The sequence below is a fragment of the Thermobia domestica genome, chromosome 5 (assembly GCF_964235325.1).
Source record: "Thermobia domestica chromosome 5, izTheDome1.hap1.1, whole genome shotgun sequence".
Classification (NCBI taxonomy): domain Eukaryota; kingdom Metazoa; phylum Arthropoda; class Insecta; order Zygentoma; family Lepismatidae; genus Thermobia; species Thermobia domestica.
The window spans coordinates 18,235,863-18,250,387 of NC_137458.1; the positions used below are offsets into that span (position 1 = coordinate 18,235,863).

At 36.3% G+C, this 14,525-nt stretch overlaps 1 protein-coding gene across 3 annotated transcripts in view; it reads right to left on the minus strand.

Annotated features, from left to right (window-relative positions):
* LOC145685759 (uncharacterized) overlaps window positions 1-14,525 on the minus strand; it is a 115,855-nt gene that overhangs the window by 48,302 nt on the left and 53,028 nt on the right. For all 3 annotated transcript variants that reach the window (XM_081758265.1, XM_081758267.1, XM_081758266.1), the window contains 2 exons: window positions 4,773-4,855; window positions 2,158-2,253 (listed from right to left, as the gene is read on the minus strand). In XM_081758265.1, the coding sequence (XP_081614391.1) occupies window positions 2,158-2,253; window positions 4,773-4,855 (179 nt within the window). The remainder of the gene's footprint in view (window positions 1-2,157; window positions 2,254-4,772; window positions 4,856-14,525) is intronic.

The following is a 14,525-nucleotide window of genomic DNA, read 5'->3' on the forward strand; positions in this document are numbered from 1 at the left end:
AGGAGTTACAGTTCATGTCCAACAGAATGAACCCCAACCCCAAGAGGTGTGCAACTGTTCACGGAGTTTGCAGAACAGCCCAGTGGTAAGCACGCCGGCATTGTAAACTGGAAATCTGGATTCGATTCTCAGCTAAAATTTAATTAGGAATCATGGCGAGTTATAGAATGTGAAGACGAAGTCCCCGGGGAAATTTACATCTGTGGTGTTATCTAGACGTAGGATAGGTTTATATTGATTTTCCTCTTATTTTAATTACATTTCCTCCCTTATTCCTGCAAAATTCAGAAAACAAACCCAGTATAAGTTTAAAGTGCGAGAATTATTCTATGATGGGGAGTCCGAAAATAAGTTTCCCCAAGCGACTGTGGACAGAGGTCAAACCTCAAGACCAAAAGTAGCATGTGACATTAAAGATCAGACGTACCTTTATTTTTGCACATACGTACCACGTACACTGAGACATTTGTCATATCGTTCTAAAACCTACAAAACCCTTCAAAAAAAAAAAAAAAAAAAAAAAAAAAAAAAAAAAAAAAAAAAAAAAAAAAAAAAAAAAAAACAGGACTCTGCATACGGAAGAAGCGCCGAACAGCCGTGATTTCCAAGTTCCTCCGCTACTTCATCGATGGTGATTCGCCGGTTCGCTTTAATCATGTCATTCACCATCCTGACATTTTCATTTGTAGTGGCCATACACGTCCTTCCAGGTCTCGGTGTGTTCAGTATTTGCTGCCGCCCCTCACTGAATTGGCGACACCATCTCCGCACCATTTGTTTTGATATCACATCAGACCCATAGACTTCCACGAGGCAGTTATGGATATCTGCTCCCGATACGCCACGTGCCCATTCATAGCGGACAACCGCTCGCACTTCCTCCTTTGACCACGACGTCAAAACGTACCTTCTCTCCATAGCTACCAGGCTCAGACCGAGAGACTCATCTCCGCTTTGCGGAGGCGCTGCGACAACGCCATCTGCAGGATCGCGGGCGAACGATACCCACTTGTGTCTGAGTTTGTTGCGCGTGCAACCTCTGTCTTGTTTCTCCCATTGTTGTTCGCTTTTCTGGAAAAAAACGAGAGGAAACTTTATTTTTGGACTCCCCCTCGTATATTTGAATGAAAATTAAATGAAATCTTTAAACGTCCAACGATTATGCCCTTTAGGCTAAAGAAGACGGATTATTATGCAAGGGAATATCAAAGAATTACTACTGGAAGATAAGGAATACAACTTTAATTTTATATTCAAATTTCTAACCTTAAAGTTTGCCTGTAACTACCGCAATTCCTCAAATGATACTCAATATTTCGAGCACATTTATTGAGTACCCATCTTCAGGATTATTTAATAAGCTTATATTATTTTAGACACCAAACAGATCAGATGACGTAGTGCTATATTCCAGTGGAAATCAGGTAATTGTAAGAACTATTGGAAACCAGCAAAATGGTATTACGGCGTCAAGATGATGTGAAGTACGTTTACAGCAGAAATTTTCAAGTCACTGATGAGGAAGACACGAGGCCTTGTCGAAGCTATGAAAAAAATTATATATAAATCATTGCTAAATATTTGAAAGACAATTTCCAAGCACCGAATTATGTATTCCTTAAGAATTCACTGTACATGATTTCAAATATTATGTTGTCAGGCAAATGCAAAGGTGCGTTATACCGCCCATATCAACTCCATTTTTGTACGCCAAAAGAAGTTAATGTGGGGCCGAGTAAAAGATATCTGCGTATAGTGTATTCTCATTATTTAAGTCTTCTACCCTAAGGCAAGTTCCAGCTTCAAGCTCATTTATTTAACGTAGGTGGATGTGGCCTCAAAACCAGCAGCAGAGAGCAATGATTAATTTTTTTCCCTGTGACTGGAATGAGTACAGGAAACCGAGAGCTGGAGTGATGGGTAGTCTTAAGATTAGAATTAAATATACAAGAAATGAGTAGCTATTATTTAATTTCAGGTATATACAGTTCAATTGACATTCCTGCGAAACATGACATTCTTAAGCTTTTCCAATTGTCAAATATTTAGCTTAGATAAAACCACACCTTAAACTACCAAGATAGCTACATTTGAGTTTCCATAACTGACAATATTATCCGAAACCTACAAGCACAAAACTAAAACCAAATAACTTACAAATATCCTCATCATCTTCATCTGCTGAGCTGTCGTCAATCCAGTAATGCTGTCGTGGCACTTTTCGTCTCGGATATCGTCTCTGTTTTTGAGATTCTGAAAATTTTAAATTTTCCAATCATAAACAGAAACATGTGTGATACTGTATATTCAAAGAAATAAAAACACTGATCACATATGAATCAGAAAATGCTTGAAAGTAGCTGAAAATATCAAATCTAGAACAACTATTGGAAACAACTTTGTAAATGATTGCCTCCATTGAGAGATCTTCCCCAATTCTCCTCATTCCAACATATTTTTCTTTCTAGGGATATGTTAATGACATGTTTCTACCTATAACCATCTACTTGTCCTAATTAGGTTCATCTACCTAGTTTGAAATTTTAATGTTCTCCTTGTTGGAATATACGTACGTATTAATTACACTTACTTTTAGATAAGCGATGGGCCAGATACGAAACATTATATATGCAGGGTTCGGCAGAAAAACGTAATGATTTTCAAATTGAAATTGTGACTAAACTAACTATTTTACAAATGTTATTTTACTTCTGAATTGAATTATAACTCAAAGCGTATTGCTTACAACATTTAGGTATGAAACATGCCGCTTCTACTTTTTCGACCGCAGCACTCAATTCTTCCACCACAATATGTTTATATGGGTGGAACTTAAAGGTCCATATGTAATATTCTGCGTATGGAGCGATAAGAAATTCCAAGAGTACTAGCATGTTTTAGTGGAGACCGCCGTGGATTTTGCAGAACAGAATGACGCATATGTTCCATATTTTCTGGAGTTCGAATGGTACGCGGTTTTCTGCAAGGTCTTTTCTTTATGGCGCAAACTGTTTCCCCTAAGTAAACAACTTAACGCACAACACTATGGCATTGCAGCTTGAACCTACTGTGATTCTGATGTATGTTGAATTGACCACTATGATTCTAATGAATGTTGGACTGACCACTGTGATTCTGATGAATGTTGAATTGACCACTATGACTCTAATGAATGTTGAATTGACCATTGTGATTCTGATGAATGTTAAATTGATCACTGTGATTCTGATGAATGTTGAATTGACCACTGTGATTGTGATGAATGTTGAATTGACCACTGTAATTCTGATTAATGTTGAATTGCCGTCGAAATATGGATCCTAAGTGACAATCGCTGACTCATTGTTTTTCTAAGTCTCCAAAATGAATGCTCGATTTCTGCTGACCAACGCTTCATGACATGGTGAGCTGGCTACAATGTCACGGTCAACTTCAACAATCATGTCTGTGCAGAATTGATTTTAGAAAAGGAAAACCAAAGCTTTCAGTTACGAAAGTCGTGAATATGGCTCTCACACATGGGAAGAACATCAGAAAAATGTAAACATTTTCAAAAGGTAGGTTAGATAGGGTATGTAAGATAGGGTATATAAGATAGGTAGGAACTTAATTCAGTGTTTTAAATACAACAATTAGTTTTGCATAAAGTAATTGTTGTATGCAAAACACGGAATTAAGTTCAATTCGGAAATAAAAGACCACATGTAAAATAATCCCGATTTCAATTTGAAAACTGTCAAATTGTCAGATTTTTCTGCCTGACCCTAAATATAAGTACTCAGCACTTTCAGTAATCATTTTCTTTGACTACTGTTCTGTAGTAAATTATAACAAGAATTTTAGGAATTGATTCAAAAAAATGGATCAAAAGATTGCGATCTTGGCCAAGAATTTTAGGAATGATCCCAAACAAAAGTATCAAAACAATGCAATCTTTGCCAATAATTAGTATTTGGATCAGGTGCTACAAAATTTTTCAACGGCCCAAAAATCTTTTTTTTTTTTTTTTTTTTTTTTAATAAGCACATCAAACTGAGTTAACTGATAGTTTGGGTTTGGCTACACTATATGTAGTTATTCAGATATAAGACCTACAAGAAAATTTTTGATTCAAATATATTAGATCTTTTGATGTATTTTCGGTTCACGGACCACAAAAATTTTGAACCCCCTAAGTCAAGTTTTCATAATTTTTATGGAATAAGCACATCATACTGAATTAAGTGATACTTTGGGTTTGGCTACACTATATGAAGTTCTCCAGATGGCGTAAAAGAAAATTTTTGATAGAATTATTTTTAATCTTTTGACGTATTTTTGGATTAGGAACCACAACATTTTTGAACCCCCCTTCATAAATCCAGCTTTTGTATTTTCTACGGAATAAGCACATCAAACTGAGTTAACTGATAGTTTGGGTTTGGGTACACTATATATAGTTCTCCAGATATAAGGCGTACAAAAAAAATTTTGATTGAAATATATTGGATCTTTTGATGCATTTTTGGATCAGGGACCACAACATTTTTGAACCACCCCTAAATCTAGTTCTTATATTTTCTACGGAATAAACACATCATACTGAGTTGAGTGATAGTTTGGGGTTGGCTATACTATATGTAGTTCTCCAGATATAAGGCTTACAAGAAAATTTTTTATTGAAATATTTTGGATCTTTTGATCTAAAAAGAGTATGCTGTATGTTAGGATTATTTATGGAGTGAGGTATATAGACTAAAGTACTATAAGCGAATATTAACAGTTTGTATTACCTGAACTTATCTCTCTTTCGATGTTCTGAATTTCTTCTTCGAGATTTTTAATGGCTAACAAAAGAGCCTGATTTTGTAGAAGCCTGTATTGAAAAAGAAAAGCAATCACACATTATTTTCCTTCCGATCTCAAACTTAAGATTCAGTCTTAGCCAAAATAAGTATAAACTCCTAAAAAGTGAAGAGAAAATATTAAGAGTTGTGATTCAGAAATGAAACAAATAGGAACTTAATGTAACACTACATTATTAGAGACGAAAATTAAGTATAAACAACATTACGGGAAGAAAAAGAGAGTAGAAAAAGAGATATTGTTAAACAAAAATTATTGTATGAGGGACAGCAGCTGCTTGAGTAACACGACAGCACGGGAGTTCAAAAGGTTTTTAAATGTACACTTTAGTTCAGAAAACGTAGGTAGCCAGATGGGATAGATTATATTTCCAGGATAGACTACATTTTATACGAGGGGGAATCCGAAATAAGTTTCCCCAGGCGACTGTGGACAGAGGTGGGGATGCAAAACAGAAAAATAGCATATGACATTAAAGATCAGACGTATCTTTATTTTTCCACATAAGTACCACGTACTTTGAGACATTTATCATATCGGTATATAAGCTTCAGAAACCCTTCAACGAAAAATTCAGAGCTCTGTACACGGAAGAAGCGTCGAACAGCTTTGTGATTTCAGCATTGCTTCCAAAGCGCTTGCCGCTGAGAATCTTCTTCAAAGCTGGAAACAAATGAAAGTCACTGGGTGCGAGGTCAGGACTGTATGGCGGATGGTCAAGGCGCTCTCACCCAAGAGTTGCAATATGGTTTTGCGTTGCCGTCGCTGAGTGCGGTCTCGCATTATCATCCAACAACAGAACACCAGATATGAGAAGGCCAGGCCGCTTGTTCCGAATCGCCTCCTTCAATTTTGACACGGTGTGACAGTATCGCGCAACAGTGATGGTTTCAATCTCCAAAAATTCCAACAACAACACCCCTTGGGTGTCCCATAGCTACCAGGTTCAAACTGAGAGACTCGTCTTCGACTTGCGCAGGCGCTGCGAAAGTGCTATCTGCAGAATCGTGGGCAAACAATACCCACTTGTATCTGGGTGTGTTGCGCATGCAACCACTGTCTTGTTCCCTCCACCCCTTGCTGTTCGCTTTCCTGGGGAAAACTTAATTTCGGACTTCCTTCGTATAGGGGGCGCGGTGACTCAGTGGTAGAGCGTTCATCTCCGGTGCTCGGGGTCCCTGGTTCGATCCCTGCTCGCGTCGTGTGGACTTTGTGGTGGACAAACACCGTGCTCGTGGGTTTTCTCGGGGTTCTCCCGTTTCCTCCCACTTTCTTCATTCCACCATTTCATTCATTTCTCATCTTCACCGTCTCCTTTAGCCTAACCGGCATAACCGTGGGACGTAAAACTTAAAGATTTCATTTCATTTTTTTTCCTTCGTATATAACTGGCTGGGAAATAACTAGGTGTTATTAATACTTCATAAACATTATTACTGATTTCATGTTGAAAACAGTGCCATAACATAGAATATTTATTAAGTTTTCTCACTGCCAATAGTTCAGTCGTTGACAGCTGCGAGCAGCACGAACAATTTAAACAAACACGGCGGACCACTTATTTGTTAATGAGGAAGCTCAGATCGCTACGCTGAACCTCGTGAATAACCAGCAAGTAAATTAGTCCAGAACTCACTTCGTGTGAACTTATTTTTCTTTCTTACACTAAAAAGAAGGTTTACAAGTTCAAAACTCGCACAGTGAAGAAATTGGTGATCTGTTTGAGGCAGCTGGTTAACAACACATGTTGAGATTTAACATATTATTTTGTTTTCTTATCTAACGAAGGACATGTACAGTCAGCGGCAAAAGTTTTTTCCGTTTGGTAAAATTTATTTTGGGAAGAAATGTGGTATAGCTGACAGAAAACGTACAGAAAATTCTATTCTTTTTAATTTACTGAAAACTGTACTTAAATTGTAATTCCATTCTGAAGTTATTTGCGAAACTAATTCCATTAGACGAAAAGAACTTTTGTCGGTGACAGAACATGCTTTTCTAATAAACAGGGATCAATATTACAGAATTTATAACAGTTTTTAATATGTAGTTATTTTCCACCCGGTTAACGAATTATACGACAAACTTTATGGGGTGATTCCTCACATTAAAATAAGACAAAAGTTCATGTAAGCATGTAAGGAGAACCGTATAGTTTCGGAGCTAAGACCGTAAAAAGTGTGAAAAAATACATCGCAGTATGTGTTACCCAAGCAGAAGGTACAGCTGTGCTGGTGGTTCCCAACACTTCTGACTTCCTACCAATACATTCTGCATTCATTGCTATCAAGGCTTACTTTTGTCTATTTTGGATCCACCTTTAAATTCGTACATATATTTGGGAATTCTGTTGCAGCATACTGGGAATTATGCCCTGTAGGGAACCCCTTGCGTTTCAAGTACACATTGCTGAAATATGGATTTATCGATGGCGTGTGTGTGAGACTTCCTTTACGGGATATAAACCCTCAATCAATGGTTCCTCGTGTTATAATTTACTTTTTTCCTCGCTTTTGAACGGCCCTAACTAATTTAGAGAATATAGAACATAAAAAATTTAAAGAATATGAGAGAAATAGTATTATTACAGTAAATGATTCGAGTCCTGGTACGTTCCCGTGAGAGAAAACCATATACTACAGTCCTGGGTTCGATTATCGTCTATCCCTGTCTGTTTTCCATATATAACAGTACTGGGTTCGATCCAGGTACGTCTCACATAGGGATTAACCATATACTAGAGTATTGAGTTCAATTCTATTCACTCCCTTTCGGGATAAACCCTTTTATTACTGTATGTGGTTCGTGTCCTACGGTCCCAAAGTGGGCTTACGCTTTTACTATGGTCTGGGGTTCGACTCTCCACCGTTCGAATGTCTTCTTTAGCATTTACCATCGGGTTGGATCGACCATTAAAACTGACCATATAGCCGCTGGACAACAGGTTCAGAGTTCGGTCAGAACATTACGGGAAACCGGCACAAAGTTAACTCCAATTATATTCTTTAGCGCTGATGCAATTTATTAATGTATGAATTACTAAGTTGCATAGGCGCTATTCACTCGTGCTGTAAAGAAAAATGAATTAGGTTGTTCCTTAAAATTAACACAAGTAAATTTAAATCATAATTATTATTTTGAAAGGATACTCAACTTTTGGATTTTTGCTTTTAATTCACAACACTAAAACTTTACGAACAAATATTACATAAACAGTGGCACTTCACTTTTAATAACCAATAATTTAGGCCCATTTAATACGAAAGACGCGGAAGTCGCGGTTGACACGAATTATTCGCTATATTTCGTCACATGGTTGATTTTTGTTATTCACTAACGCTTTTTACTCACTGTGACAGTCGAAGAGGAATTGTCATTGGCGGCTCCAGAGGGTATGTCCAAAAGGTTGCGGGTTGGTTTCCTTTCATCTTCTTTTGATGAACTAGTGGTTTTGTTGCTGGCTTACTCCATGTCGCTGTAATGACTTTTGCTTTTACTTGTAGACAAATACTTTAAAATTGGTGATCATCTTCATTATCACGGCATTGGTTCTAAAGTTACGTTTCGTACTAACAAGAATTAACTGTTATTTCAACTTGTGTTTCCATTTCAGTCGCGCGCACTAAATTCAACGTGGTTGCTTCCCCGTGTGTGTAAGTCAGACTAAAGCACCTTTTCTTTCCGTCTCATCGTGTTGCTAGGCAAAAGAATCGGTTTGCTACGCAGTTTGGTGATGTCAAGAGCTAAAAATAGCTATGGCAGCCCATAGACAGGAATGTTTTGAGACGACGTTTGTCCATTGTGCTGGATTTTAGCTCCTTATATGGGAAGGAGAGGGGAATTCTGCGATCTCCGTGGCAGTTGAGACGCACATACATATATGCACATTCGTTTGTTGGCTGAGAGAAAAATTCTTGAGAGCACTTTTATGCGAGGTTCATTTAAAAAGTTAAAAATTTCTTCTTAAAACTTGACTGAACTGAACCGTATGGTTACAAAGGCGCTCGACAAGACGTTTGTTTTTGATCGAAGAGGAAAAACAAACAGAACCCTGCAACATTGATCACTTCACTAGTGTCACTAAATTTCATCCATTGGTCTTCAAAGGGTTAACATCACTTAACTCTTCTCGTGACGATATAACGAAAAATTTTCAAAGTCCTTTCGGAAATACGGTAACGAACACGTGGGCCATACGAAACGAATTTCGGATTACGGTTGGGCCATAATTTCAATAAAGTTTATCAATGTCTTTCACTTTATTTTAACATCACTTAACTCTTCTCGTGACGATATAACGAAAAATTTTCAAAGTCCTTTCGGAAATACGGTAACGAACACGTGGGCCATACGAAACGAATTTCGGATTACGGTTGGGCCATAATTTCAATAAAGTTTATCAATGTCTTTCACTTTATTATTATGTTGTCGTTAAAATATGTAAGTGCCACAATTTCCAACACAACAAAACATGAACAAAATTATTGTTATTTTCTTTCAAAATATCACATTTAATAATTGAACAACTAATTACTGGCATTGTTTACCATTAAACACAAAGACATTACAAGTATACTAAATAATCATTGTAACCTAAAATATTTACTAATGTAGTGCCTTGTACTTTTAATTGTAACATGAATTAATTTTCTTACTGTTATCGAAAACATTCATTTTCAATATTAACTTTCATTGAAAACACCTTCTAATATTCTTGAAAACTAACACAATAACTGTATATCTGTTTTCATTTATTGTTATTATTATTAGTGGTAGTATTATTTCAATTATCATTGCTACTATAAACCAAATATATAGCACACAAATTAAATTCAAGTATGGGCACACATAAATATTTTCGAAATATTGGTTACAGTATGAAAATTATGACTTAAATCTACGATAATACTACTTTATCATGATATTTTACATTTATTACATTCTGGTTAAAAATTAACCAAGAATGGACTGAGCAGTGGATGGTTTGTCAAACCATTACACTTTTCAAAGTGTCTGCCCTCCGAAATTTCGAAGATACCTACCCACATTAAAATATCATTTATTTCCATCCCCGAAGCAAAGTGAAAAGATAGGATATTTGGGTAAAATTCAAAAATAATATAGAGGGGACTAATAAGAAAATTGCCTACTCCGGGCATTACATAATATGAATAACCCAAAATATTGGAGGAACCTTTGCTTCCATGTTTTCAAGTTAAAACTTGAAATGTTTTCGTATTCGACGAAAAGATTAATACAAAGTGAATGCAACAATAGTGCTAATAATTATCACATACACAACTTACTTGGTACTCATTTATAATAAGATGTCTCATTATATATTCGTTTCATCTGAACGACGCGTCATGAAGGTGGGTATAGGTAACTACCATAACTTACCACACCAAACTTCAAGTATCCTCAGCTGATTAGTAATCCCAGAGGCATACTGATTGGTTAAAACAAATATCTTGACGTAACACATCGTAAGTATACATTACTATTAATTGACGCATAGTTGTTATTTAGAAATTGAGAAATTTCACTAATTAGTTTCGAATATGATCATTCAGATTTATTACCGAATGGTTTCTCACCAAAATATTTAAATTCGTGATTCAAAACATTTTAATTTTGAAAAATTGCAACACTGTGATGGAATACTCACTAGAGATTTTCCACATCTTCACTATGCAAATTTATTTCTTTTCACTATATTTGAAAATTTTCACTGCACAAATTCACTCTTGCACTTCGAAAAGAAACACTATATTTTCTATGATTCAAAAAATGAAATTTCATCGTGAATGCATTAACGAAAAATATGCTATTACAAGTAATTTCGTATTACGTATGCTTGAAATATCAAGATTTTTTTTTTTTTTTTTTTTTGAAATATTAAAACCATTGCAAGTGTCGGTTTCATACAGTACAAGCAGTCCAGCTTAACGAAGTTTCGTTTATCCTACACCTACTCGAGGCTTTTTCAACACAAAAACAATTTTCGAAGGTTTCATTTGCCAATAAACAAATAGCGTGAATGGTTTCTCAACATGCATGACTGCTGCATAGCACGAGAAATTGACTAATTTATCACTGCTTGAGTTGCAATTACTTTTCTTTTGTGATAATTTTCGCTGTGCACCAATTTTACTATATTTAGGTTGAACACTAGACTGCTTTTTTCTTTTCACTAGGTTTTTCCATTTACCTGTATGCTTAGCCTTTGTTATGACGTCACAATCAGCTGATAACACATCACTGACAATAGTTGGCGATCGACATTTAATTTTCCTATTACGTTCACTTCCAAATCGCTTGTGCGTAAAAGATTTATTCACCCGATTACCACATTCTTCCTGAAAAGGTTCGTGATATTTGTTTGTAGGTGATGAGTGGACAGCACCTGACCTATTTACTACGCCATGGATCGCTAAGTTACTAGTGTGATTCAATTTTAAACTTCGGTCACTTGTCTGAGCATTGGTGCGACTGTTACATTTATTCCTCAAAGAACATTTACGAACATAATTGGAAAGTTTTGAAAAACAATATAGCATACGTTTAACTCTTTTTAGTTTCCGTCTGACTTTACGTACTTTCTTTTTATTTTGCCGGTACTTTTTGCCACATTGAACCTGTGAACTATATTTTCTTGCCCTTTGACAAACAACATTTCGTAATTTACTAAAATATTCTTGACAGGTTTTTAATTTCTTTTCCCACGTTACTGAGTTACGTTCATTACCATTAGGCCTACCTGGCGTAAAGCCGTTTGTACTATTTTCTAAGTACACAATTTGAGTGCAAGTAACGATACAAAAGATGACATAATTCATTTGTTCTATCTGTATACTTGTAACTTTCAACTCGCAGCTTAAAGAACTACTCTTTACTTTACAAATCTTTACAACCCTAACAAACACAAAAAATAAACAAGTTTTGTGAAACGGAACGCATTCTAATTTACTGGTTAGCAAGGTGCCATAGAGGCAATTTTCCTCTAATAGATATACACTACAAGACTGCGTGAACGGGCCGCTTTCGCCTTCATTTTCAACGCAATTTATTACCACTCTAGTAAACCTTTCTGTAGTGACGCACGCATTGCATTCCTGAATGCCTTTTGTCCCCTTACAAAACAAACAAACAGCTGGCTGTTCATTCACACACACAGCTACGCTAGACGTGCCCAACTCGATGGTTGGTAGGAGTTGCAAAGAAGCAGCTGGGTTGAACTTGTTATTCTTTTTTCTTCCTATAATGCTATTCGACAGAGACAAAACAAACTCTTTGGCTTGGCCTAGTTCAGCGTTAACGTGACTGACAACAGGAATGATTTGTTTTTCTACCTTTAATTCACACTCAGATATTTCTTTAACCTGTTCAAATTCATTGTCAAAAAATTCAATATTGGCTTGATTTACTACAATAGGTGGTGTCTGAGACTTAACACATGGCAAAATAGTACAACTTTCAACACATTCATTTTTCACTGTTCATGCGTTTGCTTTCTGAGCTACGGGGGCAATGTCCCACAAAATACATTCAAACTCACGTTCAACAAATTCTAAAGTACTTTCAGCAAATTTTATTTCTAATGGTACTGTTTTTTCTTGACGATTTTCATAATTTTGAATATTTTCTAACTCATTAACATTTACAAAAGGATGCGCAAAAGTTACAGTTTCAGGAGGATCAGCAAACCTAACCCGTTTCGGTGGTACAACTTTACAATTTATTTTCTGATTTCCACTGAAATCCTTGTTACAATTAACATTGTGATGCTTTGAATATCTTTTGTATATTCTTTCAGCTAACCTTTCTTTAGCAGTACGTACAATGTCTGAATTTTCATAGTGAACTTTCAATTTACCTTTAATGTCTGACAAGGAAATAAATTCTGATTCAAAAACACATTCATCTTTGACCTTTCGATAGAAATCAGATTTGCGTATTTCATGCATTTTAGCAACAATTTTATCTTCAATTTCGGCCCTATATTCTATGTTCCTTTCCAAAAGGGATTTTGCAATTTCCTGTTTAGCTCTTTTACGAATTTCACAAACTTCCTGTTCTACCTTTAAGGCATTTTCGACTTCTAACAATGTAAAAGGTTCTTTTCTATATCTGAATTGACTTTCTACTATTAAGTACTCGGTTTCTTTCCATATTTTTCGCATTTCATGCAAGACAGGAATTATTTCTCTATTTACGGACATGATAATTAATTTACTAATACCAGAACAACAAAATTAAATAGCACTAATAAGGAACTACAATTTACCTTAATCGAGAAAATACAATTAGCGTTGTTTTTATGCGGTTTTACCGAACGTTCCTGTGCTATCGGGCGCCATTTATTACAGTAAATGATTCGAGTCCTGGTACGTTCCCGTGAGAGAAAACCATATACTACAGTCCTGGGTTCGATTATCGTCTATCCCTGTCTGTTTTCCATATATAACAGTACTGGGTTCGATCCAGGTACGTCTCACATAGGGATTAACCATATACTAGAGTATTGAGTTCAATTCTATTCACTCCCTTTCGGGATAAACCCTTTTATTACTGTATGTGGTTCGTGTCCTACGGTCCCAAAGTGGGCTTACGCTTTTACTATGGTCTGGGGTTCGACTCTCCACCGTTCGAATGTCTTCTTTAGCATTTACCATCGGGTTGGATCGACCATTAAAACCGACCATATAGCCGCTGGACAACAGGTTCAGAGTTCGGTCAGAACATTACGGGAAACCGGCACAAAGTTAACTCCAATTATATTCTTTAGCGCTGATGCAATTTATTAATGTATGAATTACTAAGTTGCATAGGCGCTATTCACTCGTGCTGTAAAGAAAAATGAATTAGGTTGTTCCTTAAAATTAACACAAGTAAATTTAAATCATAATTATTATTTTGAAAGGATACTCAACTTTTGGATTTTTGCTTTTAATTCACAACACTAAAACTTTACGAACAAATATTACATAAACAGTGGCACTTCACTTTTAATAACCAATAATTTAGGCCCATTTAATACGAAAGACGCGGAAGTCGCGGTTGACACGAATTATTCGCTATATTTCGTCACATGGTTGATTTTTGTTATTCACTAACGCTTTTTACTCACTGTGACAGTCGAAGAGGAATTGTCATTGGCGGCTCCAGAGGGTATGTCCAAAAGGTTGCGGGTTGGTTTCCTTTCATCTTCTTTTGATGAACTAGTGGTTTTGTTGCTGGCTTACTCCATGTCGCTGTAATGACTTTTGCTTTTACTTGTAGACAAATACTTTAAAATTGGTGATCATCTTCATTATCACGGCATTGGTTCTAAAGTTACGTTTCGTACTAACAAGAATTAACTGTTATTTCAACTTGTGTTTCCATTTCAGTCGCGCGCACTAAATTCAACGTGGTTGCTTCCCCGTGTGTGTAAGTCAGACTAAAGCACCTTTTCTTTCCGTCTCATCGTGTTGCTAGGCAAAAGAATCGGTTTGCTACGCAGTTTGGTGATGTCAAGAGCTAAAAATAGCTATGACAGCCCATAGACAGGAATGTTTTGAGACGACGTTTGTCCATTGTGCTGGATTTTAGCTCCTTATATGGGAAGGAGAGGGGAATTCTGCGATCTCCGTGGCAGTTGAGACGCACATACATATATGCACATTCGTTTGTTGGCT